The sequence below is a fragment of the Chenopodium quinoa genome, unplaced genomic scaffold (assembly GCF_001683475.1).
Source record: "Chenopodium quinoa cultivar QQ74 unplaced genomic scaffold, ASM168347v1, whole genome shotgun sequence".
Classification (NCBI taxonomy): domain Eukaryota; kingdom Viridiplantae; phylum Streptophyta; class Magnoliopsida; order Caryophyllales; family Amaranthaceae; genus Chenopodium; species Chenopodium quinoa.
In genome coordinates this window covers 3309001-3325446 of record NW_018743199.1, presented here as the reverse complement: position 1 = coordinate 3325446, position 16446 = coordinate 3309001, and the positions used below count along the sequence as shown (strand labels likewise).

The following is a 16446-nucleotide window of genomic DNA, read 5'->3' as shown; positions in this document are numbered from 1 at the left end:
AATTTATCTGATTTAAACTCATTAACTCTTTTTTGAATTTATCTATCTAGAAATATTTGAAGATATACCTAAATACCTAATACAGTCTTAATTGTCAAAAATTTCCATTTAATTAAAATGAAAGCCATAGTAGGTTTTAAAACCTTAATTTAATTGAGAAATATATAAACTATCAAATTATTATTATTATTATTATTATTATTATTATTATTATTATTATTATTATTATTATTATTATCATCTTTTGTTGTCGTTAGATCTTATTATTATTGTTGTTTTTTGTTATTGTTATTATTACTTGTATTATTGTCATTATTTTTGTTGTTATTGTAATAATGAGTACATGGAATAAAAGTAAATACTTTGCCAATGATTCGACAAAGTTATTCATATCCGACTTGAAACTCTATCTATCATTGATTAATTAACTTGATTTGACTAGATTCGAGTACCAATGTGATTAATGGTTGCATAATGTACATATTAGATATAATCATTGTAAGCGAATTGGTAATAAAACCAAATGACATAAAATTAAATCCGAACAATTCTTCACTCGGACATGACATGAGTCTAATCCGATTAATGGACCAACTTAACCAAAAGATCGAAAGCCCGTTTGGGCTAGAAGTGTGGATGCAGCATAAGCCCTCCTCATACCCAGCGCTTAATATTCCACTTGAAAGTGGGGGTGGCTGAGATTCGAAGCCGTGACCTTTATATCACGCTGACTCTGATACCATGTTAATGGACCAACTCAAGGCCCAGAAATATATTTTATACTCTATCAAATCCAAACAACCCAATTGTCATCAACATTATTGATAAAATGGTATGGAACATTAAGGAGGGGAAATCAATTGTGCTAAAGATCTTTTTCATGCCATATTTAGCAACATTCAATGCCATGACCCCGATAGGCCCCCCATTGATTCCGCCACTGGACTTCGTGGTGAAAAGCTGGTAGACACCATTGTTATAATACCCTCCTTCGCAACCTAAACAGTTCACCTGCAAATTCACAAGAAATCAGCAGAAGAAGAAAAAAAAAACCCTAGTGAATATTATTTCTTAATTAACTTCTACTTAGAAAAAATCATGAAAATGGTTGTTGAAGAGGGAAAAAATAACGAAATGAAATTCAATGAAACCTTCTTCATAACCCATGGAAACCCAATTTTGACAGTAGAAGACACACATCCCTTAAGGCCATTCTTTGAAACTTGGACTGAAAAAATATTTTCGAAGAAGCCGAAGGCGATACTTGTGATCTCCGGTCACTGGGAAACTGATCATCCTGCTGTTAATGCTGTTCATATCAATGATACTATCTACGATTTTGATGACTATCCTGAAGCCATGTACAAGGTAATAATTTTTTATTTTTTTTTTACAAAAAAAATTACAATATTTACTCTTTTATTATTTATTTTTGTGTTTATTGTAGTGGCCTAGTGGGTACATACATACTGTCAGGCTCAAGATAACAATATATGGTAGGGAAAACTTAGCTTGAATAATTAGCAAATATTCGGAAATTTGAAGATGTGCCATAAAAAAAATAAAAATAAAATTAAAAAAATCATTAGGTTTTTCCATGCATTTTAAGTAATCTTAATATGAAGATGATATTTACTTATATAAATTATCATATTACACAAGGTACTTTCTTTCTTTCTGATGGTATATATATCATTATTATTTCCATGCTTTTCTTTATTAATTTTGCCCTCTTCGGTTTCAAGTTGTAGGGTTGCTATAAAAGGAATATGATCGATTTATTTACCTTATCAAAAGTGGAATAATTAAGCTAAATCAAATACTTCATTTTTTTTAATCTCCTGTGATTTTACCATACATTTCTTAATAATAAAAATAATATGATAGATTATTAATTAACTTAGAGCTGCATCCATCACTATATAGTTAAAAAACATGTTTGCTAATGTTAAATTTTGGGTAAGCCTTGCTTATTATTACTTTTGCATCATTTTGATTTTTTTTTTTTTTTTGGCATTATTCTCAGACCTTAATTTTGAATTAATAAGTCTTTTATGGACACGTATCAAAAAACGTAAATGTTAAAAAAAAAAAATACTACTCCTTATTAGATTTATCTCAATAATTTTAAATAGATTTTTTTAATTTAATTAATTAATATTTAATTATATTAATGGTTCAGCTTGTGCGTTGACAAACATAAAAATCACATAATTTACACTGATGTGTAATGTTGCATCTAAATTGACCTTATTTGTTGGTCTAATCATTAGGCATGCACTTATTTAATCATTGGCAGTTAATGAATCCTTAATTTGTGGTTGGAATAATAACATAATTTTTCATTTGGTAAAATCCAGTTTAAGTATCCGGCTCCCGGGTCTCTAGAATTGGCAAAAGGGGTGCAACAACTACTCAACAAATCCAAGTTCGAAACCGTGCACATTGACCAAAAACGTGGGCTTGATCATGGTGTATGGGTGCCTCTTATGTACATGTATCCGGAGGCCGACATCCCGGTATGTCAGCTCTCCGTTCAGCCGAAAATGGACGGAACATACCACTACAACTTGGGACGTGCGTTAGCGCCTCTAAGAGACGAAGGTATACTCATCATTGGTTCCGGAAGTGCAACACACCCCTTAGACGAAACGCCTCATTATCATGGTGGTGTTGCTCCTTGGGCTGCCGAGTTTGATTCTTGGCTCGACACTGCTCTCACTAATGGAAGGTAAATAACTTCAACCTTTTTTTAACCCCGTTAAATATATTTACTTTATAGTAAAATTTGTATACGACGGTTGTATTGTATATGAATAATAATTAACAGTATATTCCCCAATAAAGAAGTACGACAAACCTAAGTAATGATAACATGTTAGATACATCGTTATCATGTCTTTTGTTTATTTGCTCAACCATAGCAACATGTCACGTAGTGTCATAATATTGGTTGTGGCAAGGGAGATATCATTATCTGTATACTGTACTTATTTTTTGTACAATTTTGGTGTCTAAAAGAAGCCCATCACCTATGTCGGCTATTCTTCCCCAATGATTTGTTGTGTTGGTAGGACATTGAAATATTGAATTGGGAACCCTTTGACATGATATTTGAGCTACTATGACCATGTTTAATAAATGGTGGTGATTGAAATTACAATAATCAATTTATTATTATTGTCAAAAACAAATTAAAGTGATTTATCATTTTTGGATTTTACTTACCTTACATAGTCAATCTGTAAAAGAAAATAATTGGTAATTGGACTTTTCAAAAAAATTTAAAAGTTGCTCTTGGTGACGTGTCTTGTTAATAAATAATAATAATAATAATAATAATAATAATAATAATTTATTGTAGGTTGTATGATTTTTGTTTCTGAGATATAATAATAATAATAATAATAATAATAATAATAATAATAATAATAATAATAATATCCAACGTATGTTTTTGAGAGCCTTTGTAAAATTGTCCACAAGTTGAGATGAATTCAAAACATGAGAGGAGATATCAAGCCTTCATTAATTGCATCATGAACAAAGTGACAATCAACCTCAATGTGCTTTATTCGTTCATGAAAACTGGATTCTTTACTATGTATAGAGCTGACTCACTGTCACAAAATAACTTAATAATAATAATAATAATAATAACAATAATAATAATAATAATAATACAACCTGTTAGGTTAGTCAAATCATTTTTTTTTGTTTAAATTTAAAACTTTAATGAGATAATTATTGTAATAAATGTGAGAAAAGAATAAATGCAATCGATAATTAGAAATGACAAGCACAAATAGATTGATGTAGACCTTATTTTTTGTTGTTTATGCTGATTGTGAAACAATGTCTGAATCGATTTTCCCCTTGTTTATGTCTTCTTTTCCCTCATCTTTAGACATAATCAATGAAAAAATGGAAAAAAAATTCAAAAAAAGTTGACCCCCAATAATAGGAATTTGTTGATATGTAGCAACTAGCAAGTACATTTATTGATAGGGCTTTTTACTTTTTTGGTTGGAGCAAAATGAATGATAGGGTATTAGATTTTGGGTATGATATAAATGGTTGTACTCGTATATACTTATTCCTCCATTTTAAAATGATTATGTTAGATATTATTAGATTTATCTCAATGCATGTCTTGTTTTTAATATCAATTATTTTTTCGATCAAGATATTAGGGCTGAGTAATACTCCGTATATAAATATTGATGGTAATAACTAATAAGTCTTGGCTTAAAGATCGTGTATGTTAATTAGGAAAATCTTTATTGGGACCAATAATGGAGATTTATTTATTAGATGAATAAAAATTACAAATTTCGGAATTTATAACTAAAACAAGTTTAGATCTATGTAACTATTGCTCTGGTACATACTTGTACTGTTCTTATTTTTTATTTTTAACTTTTTATGCATGCAACCCTCATGGTCGCATTGAGGGTTGTATTATGTAGATTTGGAGCTAAATTAGAAAAAAATAAATGAAATATAACATTCTTTACACCAATTTGCATATAAATTATTATGCATTCATAAATCTTTAACGAACTATACAATTTGTTATCTGGTTTTTAGGATTGAAGAAGTGAATACATATGAAACCAAAGCTCCAAACTGGGAATTAGCACATCCGTTCCCGGAGCATTTTTATCCATTGCACGTCGTCGTTGGGGCGGCTGGTGAAAAGTGGAAGGCTGAGCTTATTCATACTAGTTGGGACCATGGTACCCTATGTCATGGCGCTTACAAGTTCACTTCCAGTTAATTTTCATTTTAATTGTACCAGACTACCAGTTGTACCTTGTGTGCATGTAACACAATATTGATCGTACGTTGCGTTGTCATGGTTGTCATCGTTGCTGTTTCATTTTAGTCCCTTGTATTCTTTCCGCAATATATTGTAGCATTGATTGTTACGTTTCAGAGTGAAATTCTACATGTTCACTTATGTATCATGTATTATTGTATACGTAGTTATATTTTGTAATATTGTGCAATCTCCTCAATTTTGTTGTATTTTAATGGCTTGGTATCGTGGATTTATGGTGTGTATATTGACTCGTCTATTGTTTGAGAGTTGATTCAAGTATTGTCGTTTAATTTGTAAGTGTTGTAATTTTTTTTTTTTTTTTTTTATTTTTTTTAAAGAAAATGGACCTGCATGCCTTTAAATTGCATGTGGAATATACGTACTTTGAGAGGATTTAGTTGGACCAACATATTATCGAAAATCATATTTTGTGGTGTTTGTTTGCTAACTCAAGATTTTCTTGTTATCCATAGATTAATAAGTCTTGATAATTTTTTCTTGGTGTAATTTTCATAATTCATATACGACTATACTAGTACTATTGCAAAACAATACTTACAACTTTTTAAAATTATTATTATTTGTATCTTTCTTACATTTTTTTTTTATTTTTTTAATCATAATTATTATCATTTGTATCTTTCTTACTTCGTGATTTATGTACATAGTTAACTATCAAATTATTTTACCATTTATGCATCTTTATTTTTTGGCCATGACTTGCACTCAAAACCCTAGCTAATACTAAGTATATGTACTCCGTATATATAATGATATAATCCTATGTAGTTATTTCGTATAATATTTGATACAGCTTGTTTTGTGTGCGGCCGGCCACACCGTGTGGCCACTTAAAGTAACTTATATAACATTGATTAAGTAACCCCTATTCAACAAAACAGTAACCCTTATGATACGATCGAGTAACCCCTATAATACTAACCGAGTAATTCTATAACAATGACAAGTAACCCCTATAAGTCTATAACACTGATAAAGTAACCCCCATAACACTAGCGAAGTAACCTCTATAGCCGGCTGGCCACACAGTGTGGCCAGCCACATATAAGACGAGTAAGATACCCATGCATACTCCTATAGTCCTATGTCGTAGTCATTTTCCATATACAAGTGTTAAACTCATTTATAATTAGTCATTTTCCATACATTAAAAATTAAACTCTTTAACTAATTAAGCTCAAAACCTAAGAAATTATATTGGGTACGAGAAGATTATGATTAGATGCTGATGCTGGCCCTGCTGTTGAAATCAAAGTCGCCTTACCAATGCAAGAGGTTGTAGATTTGTTCACGTTTTTCCTGATTGTACCAGCGTCAAGCATTTCAGGAAAAGTCTAATCATTAATTAATGATGGGATGATTAATCATGAGTCTAGTTCCTAGTTTAATTAATTAGTTTAGCATTACATTTAGCCTAAATTTTATCATATGTTAAATTCAATGCTGTTACTAAATTTATGTGTAATATTGTCACAATTCACAAAAGAATGAATAGTAATGTAGACGGAATTTGATATTTTGGGTGCTACAAGACTTAAACCAACTTAACTTAAGAAAATGTTCTGTATTTTTACTTGAACAAAAAAAAAATACATTTTGTTAGAAGTTATGTTGAATATTTTCCTTAATATATACAATACTTTTTATATTCCTTTATTTGGAAATTTGGAAAATGATATCTATGGAAGTAGTGAAGTACATAGTATAAGGCAATAAGCACCTTTAGTTTCAATTACTGTTAAGGGAATAGCTCAAGTGGTTAAAGTTTTCTTCTCGATTCCAGATAATTATAGGATCGATCCTCATCACTCGCCTATCTCAACAGAAGTACTTAAAATCGAAAATTGCTTCGATGGATGGAATTGGACTTAGGAGTGTAGGCCTACTCAAAAAGTAAGTGAATGGACTTGTCCTAAAAACGCTGGACTGAGTCAGAGTTAGAATTGGGCCATGTTAGGATAAATTGGGCCTGAAAGTCCAAATTACTCTCTTCAAAGGTTAAGAACAAAGTAGTGGCCCAATTGATGAAACGAGACAGTAAATGAAGAAAGATGATTTTCACGAGAGAAAAAAAAAAAAAAAAAATCAGTAAACATAGGCACAAAATACGGGTCAAACAAGAATTTGATAGTTTGATTTGCTTAAAATGAAAGCAAGATTGTACTTCTCCACGACTTTTAGCTTATTTAATGCCAATGCTAATATAGTTATCACTCGCTCTAAGTATATATTGAAGACTATCGTGTCATATTTTAATTAGTAAGACATGATTCATTTGGTTAGACTCTTACAAAGTACTGTATTATTTTGTATCTTAAAAATTTGAAATTAGGACGTTTTCAGGCTGGTGTACGAGTTCAAAAATTAATCCATGTAACTAGCTTACTAGGTTTAGGTTTTATTTTAAAAGGTAAAGGCCAAAGGGGTATCTTACATTCAAAGATATGCATTTGAGGAATTCTATGTATTTATTCCATGTTCGTGCTTAGTTCATGTACCCAAATATAGAATTGTGTAATAATAGCAATATGTCTAATCTATTATTACTATCAAGGGAGTAAAATTATTTATGATGTATGTATAATGCTTACATTAAACCTAAACATTAAGCATTGATCAGTAATAAATCAATTATGTGAAGATTGCTTAATAGTACGAATAAATCTGGAGTAGGTGTGTAAGGTTGAGAGTTTAGGTGCACTAAAATGTTATAGTTCTTTCTAGCTAATTACTTGTACATCAATTTAATTCAAGTTGAACACTCTTTCTAATTTGTTAATTTATACAAGAATTATCCCCTATTTGGATAAGCAATATAATTGGTTAAACTCGTATGAATATTTACATATAAGTGATATAACATCTAATACTGTCATACATTTGAATGTATACATATTAGATACACCATCTAACAGGCTGATGCATAAAATGCACGCGGCAAAGGTTGCACCCATGTACTTCCAATACAATACAATGTGTAAAAAAGAAATGACAAAAAGGTACACTAACGTACGCGATTAGGTATACATAATCAGTAATTATATAGGGAGATTAATTAAGCCAGCCACATTTCAAAGTAAGGTGGCGGTATCTACACGGGGATGTTGATATTGATACATACAAATATATAAGGAGTATTAATTTCGTTTTCGGAACTAGATCCCAGATTGTGATGATTTTAATGAAGGTGGGTTCTTGATTTTGACAAGAAACTACTACTACTATTAATATTACACGCCACGTATTCTCTTAACAAAGTTACTAATTATGTAACTTTTTTTTATCACACGTATATTACTCCATTAATTGATTGATTGGGCATTCTCAAGAACAGCACGTAATAATTTTTTTTTTTTTTGACACACAGTACGTAATAATAATGTACCAGTAATAAGGTGTTAAGTTGTTTGTGATATTCCGATTTCCAATATGTTTGGGCTCTATAAACGGATGCTTCAAGTAGTATACTTGCTACTATCTCCAATTAGCACGATTGATTGTGAATTGATGTATGTGTTAAATTAGCTTTGTAATTAATTAAGTTCTAAACACTTAACTTAGGAAACTACACTAAGATTTTCGGTAATTTTTCGTGTTAAAAATTATGAAATTTTCCTAATAAAGTTACGTGTAACTTTTGTTTATGTCACATCAAAATATGCCTTAAATTAATCAATTAGTCGCCAGTCTCCTTTCAAGTAAGGATCAGGGGTATTGAATGTCCGTAAATGAACTAATTCATCATTAGTAAACCACGTAAAATTTGTATTATTCTTGTATGTTGATTTTTTTTTTTCATCTATTATAGTAGTTTAAAAAAAGGAAGTAACTAATCAACAAACTAAAGGTTTGTTTTATTCACTCAAATTCTATGCAATATTTCAACTTACCTATACTTATTGTAACTTGTTAAACAAAATATGGTTCATAATTGAAAGAGCCGTTATAGAAACCCTGGGAGCTAGTGTCTCTCATTAATTGCTATTATAAGCTTTCAAACACATCAAATTGATTATGATGTAATATCAATAATATGATAATTAAGATTAATTATTGTTTGCTCACTAATCCTCGTACATCAATCAAAACAGTCAGTTCACCAACAAACACAATTACAATACAAACAAAATTCATCTTAATAAAGCCAAGCTTCTAATAATATCCCTAACTCATGTATAGTAATTAATTGGACTTATATTATATTAAGTTTGGTCCGCTAATATTATCGTTGTTCACTAATGTACTAACTTCAATTGTTAGTAACTTACCTTTTAAGCACTTGTTTCCCTTTCATTTTCCCCTTCAACACCAACTTTCTCTCTCTTATTTCTCTCTCTAAAACCCCACCCTCCATACCTTGAGCATGCCTGAATGTCCAGAGAAAGGTATACAACTAATATACTCACAAATTAATTTCATAATGTTATTAATTCATTTTTGTTACATGTACATATATAATGTACATAAAAACCATATAAATGTATATATACATGCATAAACATAAATAAATTTTGAAGAATGAGGCTATATTTTTATTTAATTAGGGTGTTACCCAACCTTTTGGCAGGGAGAGATTTGATGAGATAGGCAAGAAGATCAAGAGAGATAACGATGCGATTTCAAGAGGAGGAGGAGGAGGAGGAGGAGGAAGGCGGCATTTTCAATTAGGTCCTCCCGGAACACTTAATACGATCACCCCTTGCGCCGCGTGTAAGCTCTTGAGGAGAAGATGTGCTCAAGAATGCCCCTTTTCACCTTACTTCTCACCTCATGAGCCTCAAAAATTTGCCTCCGTTCACAAAGTTTTTGGTGCTAGCAATGTTTCTAAGATGCTCATGGTAATTTATTATTGTACAAACCCTAATTGATTTTCCCTCCTTAATTAAATTTTTGTATCATTGTATGTTAATAATCAAATTAATTTTCTCTTCACAAACCCACCTAGAAAAAGCCAATGATTTTATTTATCATCTTAGCAAGAAGTATATACTTTGTATAGGTTGGTAATGCCTTCCAAAGATTTTTTTTCTTAATTTTTAGTACTTGTTTTTAGGTACATAATGCTAGGGATTTATTTTCATATAATTTATCAAGAATTTGGGGAAAGAAAAACCCTCTCAATTATAATATGATAATTATTATAAATTTAGCTTGCAACTTACTAGTATTAGTCTTGAACTCTAATCAAAGTTCAATTGAATAAGAGCCAAATTTATATGTCAAATTGTTTTTTTATCTATCCTTTAATTTCTAGTTGTGTGCAATGTTTCCCTATAATTTGGCATTTTGTTTTTTTTTTTTTTCGTTAGGAGAGTGGGTCCTTGCGGAGAAAAAAGGAAAAACAATCAACCTAAAAATTATTCATCGATATCAATCTTGACCTAAGCATTGCAAACTATTAACAAATAGTTCGTCTAATCATTCTCTATCTAAAATGAACAATGAAAAAAATTGTAGGAATTATATAATTAATAATTAACACATCAAGAATCAAAGATATCCAATAAATTAAAGTTTATAAATTCATGTAAAATTTAAAACTAGCTATATTATAAATCCAACAAATTAAAGTTTATAAATTAATTAAGATTTAAATCTAAAACATTACCAAAAAAATGTGATAATTTAATTAAAATTCAAAAATAGCTATATTATTATATATTTGATGTTTTTATGATGAATTTATATAGGAAGTACCAGAGAGTCAAAGAGCGGACGCAGCAAACAGTTTGGTGTACGAAGCAAATGTGAGACTTAGAGATCCAGTTTACGGTTGCATGGGTGCTATTTCAGCGTTACAACAACAAGTTCAACTTTTACAAGCTGAACTTAATGCAGTAAGAGCTGAGATTCTTAAGTACAAGTTTAGAGATACAAATAATAATCATAATCATAATCATAACAATAATAATAATATTAGTACTTCTACTAATAACAACAACAATAATAATAATCCTTCACCCTCTTCTCATCATGATCTTTCTTTCTTTTCTTCCGGTGCCCCGGTGTCGGTTTCTATAGCCGTGCCACCACCACTAACACCATCCATTCCACCCCCTTCGCCGCCTCCTCCACCACTACCGCCTCCTCTTCATAGTATTCCACGCGATTCTTCGATTTCTTCTTCCATGTATACACATGAACCATCATCATCATCTAATCCTGATCATGATCATTTTAGCTCCATTTCTAATGAAAACATTTCCTACTTTGGTTAAACATAGATCTTAAGGTAACCAAGATTGATAACTTCATTATTAATTAATTATTATTATTAATTATAATGTAATAAGATGATCAAGGATTATTAAATCCAGGTTCTAGCTTTAAGTTTCTTCATTGGAAATTGAAGCCTAATTTGTTTATGTAGAGTGAAATTGATGTAAAAAAACCCTTAGTGTGGTATAATTATTCTTCCTCATAGAAAGATATTTATGGTTGAGGAATAATTATTTCTTTTTGCATAATTTGTATGTTACACATTGATACAAACATTAAATTTAAATTATGAAAATCACATTGTTTACTACTCCTATTTGAGTGTATGTGCTATATTTGATTTTTTTGGCATATAAGATGTGTAATATACACGTATTTAATCTGTTATACTTTAATCAATTCAAATAGTTGAGGTCTACAATACGAGTTGGTTATATACCTACTTATACAATATTGTACTGATCAATTGAGCGTATCTGATCCATTGCAAAAGGCTTTGTTGATGTGTCTTTGTTACATACAGGTTGATTAAGTACTTTTAAAAATGTTGGGACATGTAAGAAAGAAAATGGATAGTGTAGCTATATTTTGACCTGCTCAAGTTAGTAATAAGATACTTGTATCAATATTCAATGTTATGAAATTCATAATATTTTTGTTTTATATACTTGTACAAAATTCCAATCCATATCTTTATTTAATTTAATAAACTTTTCTTCAATGTCAAAATTAGCAACCCTAACATCGAAAAGTAGCAAGAGCAAAGTAAATAAACTTTATGTACTTAAATTAACAAGTGAGGTTGACTAGTCTAAAGGCATATTCATTTATGTTAGTAACTTGTGTTGTAGAGGCAGATTGAACTTTCAGAGTTGCATTTATTTCTACTTTTCTAATATTAGCTTAATTTCATGAAATTAGGTACCAATGCATGCTATTGCCATGTTTGGAAATTGAAGCTTATGAATTAAACTTTTAGAAAAAAAAAAAAAAACGTTACTTTTGCACGTGTGAGGGATTGTTTCGTGCCATGATTGTTTGTGCATTTTTTATTTTATCAATTTACATTTGATTTTGTTCTCAAAGAGGAGGTCAGCTAAAGCTTTGCTTGTATTTTGGACAATGTTACATTAACTTTCAACGTTGTCAACCCTCCAACTGTCAATACAAGGTTATTACTTATTAATATGCCCAAAATAAAAGAAATTAAAATGTCTATATATATATATATAAAATTTGCATTTTCCATACATTAAAGGTATTTCGATATTATTGTAACACCTAAGAGAAAATATTTATGCAAAAACACAATCCTAATGAAGATGGTGAAAAACTCACATTGTAACTTTAAGGTAGCAAGTTCGTGCTCCATGTATGTCCATGTGCTTAGTAAGGAATTCTCTTATACTCTCAGGCGTTAATTTGTATAACCAAAATGACTCACATCGATCTAGGTATAAGCTTAATGGACTATAGTATTACTAAACACCTCATTATGTCAAAAAAAAAAAAAAAAAACTCATGTCTTACTTAGACCAAATACAAATCATCATTACACATTAGTAATCCAATAGGGTTAGGTCCAATGTCATGGTTGCTTGACATTGTGGTATTCTCATCTCGCTTTCGCGTTATCTTCGTTGAGTTTGCTTGTCTGTCTATAAATATACTCTAAACTATGAAACAAACTTTGTATTCCATTAATGATTTTAAAAAAAGGATTAATATGTTTTGAGAAAAAGCAAAAAGTATAATGTGAAAACATACTTACTAGGCCTCCTTCAATCCACTTAATTATACAATACACCTTCAACGTACCAAACTTTTTCATTAACACGATTAGTTGCTCCTGAGGCCCAATATTATGGGCTCTTGAAGCCCAAATGATAACAGATATTTTCAAAATTAGCCCTTCTATTCTTAGAGAATACTTGACGGAATTGAGGCCCTAACCCAATGTAAGTTGGCCTTTCTAAAACTGAAGACTCCCTCCATTTGATTTTGCACAATTTACCAATTCAACTTTACCATGATTTATTTTTTCTATTTTATTAATGCAATGTTATGTTATTATGAATTACTTGATGTGTTCAAATTTTTATTTTGAATATATTTATTTTTTATACTCTGTACTATTTTTATCTATGGTTAAATTATAAGGATTTGTGTAATGATATACATACTTTTATTTTTTTTAGTTTGCCCTAACTAGTTAACCTAAATTTAGCTCCGACTACATCCGGATCTGACCCGGGTTGCACACCTTGGCTTATGGTGGGTGAGTCTTGCAATAAGAGTTTTTACATGAGGCTCGAACTCAAGACTTCCCTTAAGCGGCATCAAGCTACTTACCACTTCAGCCAACTCTTGTTGGGTGCAATGATATATATATACATTAATTCAAAATGTAACTTGAAAGGGGAAAACTTAAACTAGATGAATATCAAACATTTATTCTAGTACATTTTGGTATGTACTCAGAATTTTGAAATTGCGACTTCAACTGCAAATAAGGTTCATTGCAATATTCATTTTCTCTTCTTCAACAACCAATATAACCTACTCTGCCTGTCTTAAGCTCAGGAGTAATGTTACAGACTTGTTTAATACAAGAAATTTTTTTGAAGAGCAATTTATAAGATTTCACATGACTATATTTATACTACTTGTATAATTTAAATCACGAAAGATGGTTAATTAAGCAAAGATTATTGTATGAAAAGTCCAGATAATGCAATTAACAAAGAAGCATATTGTTACATTTGATATTTTTGAAATTTCAGAAAAACAACTTCTACAATTGTGAAAACAGTATGAAAGCTTCAAACACTTAAATTGTACAAATCTTGCTTAAATAAAGACTAATAAGGCATTTATATAAGCCCCTTTAAATCAAACTACAACAAAATCATATCACCAACTTCCTAATTGATTTAATTAGTTAGTCTTCCTGCAGTTCTTCCTGATCTCACCATTGGATCCAGTAAGCGGCTTAATGTCACCCATTTTGATCATGGCTGCAACGAAATCGGAACTAAATCGCCTAGGGTTGCTGCTGTAAGTTTGGACAAGCGCGTTGGTGGAACCGCCGCTGAACAACTGTTGGTCAGAGTGTAGAAGACCCTTTTGGTTAATGATGTTCTTGTAGTAGTTGTTGTCAAAGGATGTTGGGGTTTGGACATCTAAAGGTGCTAAGTTGTTGTCCCCTGTGTTATTAGTACTTGGACAATTTGCTTGCCTTGTTTTTGCAAATGCCGAATTAATGTTCTTTTCGTTGTAAATACGAGTCCTAAAACTGGTGCATCTTGCTTGTCCAATGGTGTGTCCGCCTACAAAAATATTGCACCATTAGCTAAATAAGTTATGACTAAGTCACGATGGACTGTCACATGATAGTGTGTGAATAGTGTTTTATTAAAAAAAAATGTTGCAATCATTAAAGAATGGAAGAAGTGTGTTGTACCTGATAAAGCGACCATTTCAGAGGAAGAAAGGCCTTGCTTTTGGAAGCTAGAGATAAGTTGGCTAAGGCTAAAAGTTGGTTGTGGGATGTCGTTGTTAGCAGCGGATTGGCTAGCTGTCCTAGCATCCCTTCTGCCTAGCTTTACATTCCAAGTTGGTCCTCCAAGCTACAATAATCAATAACAAAACTAAGATCAAGCAACGGATCACAAAAATGGGCATTATTTAAGTTTCATGATGCAGTTTATCATTATTATGTATACTTACACCAACAACGGAGTCTCTAGCTGTGATTGCTAATATATCAGCACATGAGACAATGCCCGGACAAGCTTTCTCTAACGCTGACTTAATTTGGTCAATGACTTCAAATCCTCTAACTGAGCCATTATTGGGAATTGCCATCTTCTCACCCGTGAAAGTAGATGTGTCGTCTAGTAAAAGTGATCCATCACATCCCTGTTACATTTGTAATGTACACATGTTAAATATAGATTTTAATAATATTAGTATTGTTGTATTGACACATTTCTACAATACATTTATGCTTCCTTGGATTCCCATGAAGTATTTACTATTTATATAATCATGTGTTAACATGTGCATGCAAATGGCATTTGAAATAAGACTATTATGCTATAAAGTTTACATTCACGAAGCAATCGTGGAAGAACAAACGTAGAAGAGAAGCACCCATCCTAGCCTCTTTTCTAATAGCGGATTGTACGACAGATTTGACAGTAGAATCGAGATTGGGACACGATTTCGAGTAGAAGTTCGTGGAGAGTTGGGCATTGGTACTACAAATAGTAACCAAAAGAAGGCAAGCCACAATTGTGAGGGAAGAAGAAGAAGAAGCCATGATATATGATTTTTGAGTTAGCAAATTCACAAGTTAAGCAAATATTGCTAACAAAATAAACTAGGAAGTGTGTTTGAAACAAGCTGAGGAAATGCATGTATTTATAGTAAATCTTGTTCTAGTAAAGTTATCTCAAGGCTACATTAATGTGGGACCCTAATAATTTATTTAGTTTGCAATTGCATGCGATAGTTCTTTGAACGTAGTATAAAGAGAAATAATTGGTTGAAAAATATAAAGGTCAAAACTGTAGTCTAAAAATCAACACGCCATAATTATACAACTGTTTTAAGGACTTTTTTAGGACAAAAAAAAAAAGAGACATATACGGCTTGGTCAATGTATTTTCGGTGTAAAATTGTCAAAAGTTGGGACCTACTTTACTCGCACACCTGCTGAATCTAACCAAACAGAGATTTGGTCGACAAGTAATTCAGAATCAAGGCTTCCACTTCTCGCGGATAAAATTTTAAATACGTAGTATGGAACTTTGACATTGTTTCACTTAATTTGTACACCTTCGATTTTTATTAACGATTTTGTCACTTAATAAACATATTTTATTTATTAGTGTGATAAAATGGGGCTCCATTCTTTCTTTATTTACGATTTAATTAAGAGATTTAAAAACTTCAATTGAAAAAAACTTGAAACCTTAAAATTTTGGCCCTTTACTCTTAATGATGTTTGAATTAATGAATACTTTTGTTTTTATGTCAAAATAATACTCGTATATTATAAATAAATAAAAAATTACATTTCATTATATATTCAAATTTTAGAGTTCTTGAAAAGTTTTGAAGTAGAAACATAGTTAGCGAAGTTAGGTCTAATTTCTCTGAATAAAATGGGCTTATCATGTTCCATGTTCGCCCATTATTTCAACTTTATAAAAGTTATTTGGCTCTATTCTATGCTTTGGATATTGTTAAATTTTCACTTAGCTTGGGAGTGATCTCTAATGTTTTTTTTATTTTTATTTTTTTTTATTTTTTTTAATATAGAGTTAGCTCCTTCGTTATGTTAAATCACTAGCACTATAGTTGACAAGACAATT

At 30.8% G+C, this 16446-nt stretch overlaps 3 protein-coding genes across 3 annotated transcripts; 2 read left to right on the top strand and 1 right to left on the bottom strand.

Moving 5' to 3' along the window:
* Positions 1–943: 943 nt before the first annotated feature.
* Positions 944–5578, top strand: LOC110733546 (4,5-DOPA dioxygenase extradiol 1-like). Its single transcript, XM_021913609.1, has 3 exons — positions 944–1368; positions 2361–2731; positions 4591–5578. The coding sequence occupies exons 1-3, from the start codon at positions 1099–1101 to the stop codon at positions 4778–4780; spliced, it is 831 nt and encodes a 276-aa protein (XP_021769301.1). The 5' UTR covers positions 944–1098; the 3' UTR covers positions 4781–5578.
* A 3457-nt stretch (positions 5579–9035) lies between these two features.
* On the top strand, positions 9036–11370 carry LOC110733544 (LOB domain-containing protein 15-like). The gene is made up of 3 exons (XM_021913608.1): positions 9036–9231; positions 9414–9684; positions 10537–11370. Exons 1-3 carry the CDS (start codon positions 9218–9220, stop codon positions 11062–11064), a joined length of 813 nt encoding a protein of 270 aa, XP_021769300.1. The 5' UTR covers positions 9036–9217; the 3' UTR covers positions 11065–11370.
* Positions 11371–13778: 2408 nt separating this feature from the next.
* Positions 13779–15458, bottom strand: LOC110733543 (peroxidase P7-like). Its single transcript, XM_021913607.1, has 4 exons — positions 15177–15458; positions 14795–14986; positions 14529–14694; positions 13779–14394 (listed from the first exon to the last, which is right to left on the bottom strand). The coding sequence occupies exons 1-4, from the start codon at positions 15387–15389 to the stop codon at positions 14003–14005; spliced, it is 963 nt and encodes a 320-aa protein (XP_021769299.1). The 5' UTR covers positions 15390–15458; the 3' UTR covers positions 13779–14002.
* Positions 15459–16446: the final 988 nt, after the last annotated feature.

Excerpts from the sequence above, each read along its gene's own strand:
- LOC110733543 (XM_021913607.1), bottom strand. The coding sequence starts at position 15,389 with ATGGCTTCTTCTTCTTCTTCCCTCACAATTGTGGCTTGCCTTCTTTTG. Across the intron at positions 14,695-14,794 it reads CTAGAGACTCCGTTGTTGGT|CTTGGAGGACCAACTTGGAA; the intron begins GTAAGTATACAT and ends TGATTATTGTAG. Across the intron at positions 14,395-14,528 it reads TGAAATGGTCGCTTTATCAG|GCGGACACACCATTGGACAA; the intron begins GTACAACACACT and ends ATATTTTTGTAG.
- LOC110733546 (XM_021913609.1), top strand. The coding sequence starts at position 1,099 with ATGAAAATGGTTGTTGAAGAGGGAAAAAATAACGAAATGAAATTCAAT. Across the intron at positions 1,369-2,360 it reads ATCCTGAAGCCATGTACAAG|TTTAAGTATCCGGCTCCCGG; the intron begins GTAATAATTTTT and ends GGTAAAATCCAG. Across the intron at positions 2,732-4,590 it reads ACTGCTCTCACTAATGGAAG|GATTGAAGAAGTGAATACAT; the intron begins GTAAATAACTTC and ends TCTGGTTTTTAG.
- LOC110733544 (XM_021913608.1), top strand. Across the intron at positions 9,685-10,536 it reads ATGTTTCTAAGATGCTCATG|GAAGTACCAGAGAGTCAAAG; the intron begins GTAATTTATTAT and ends GAATTTATATAG.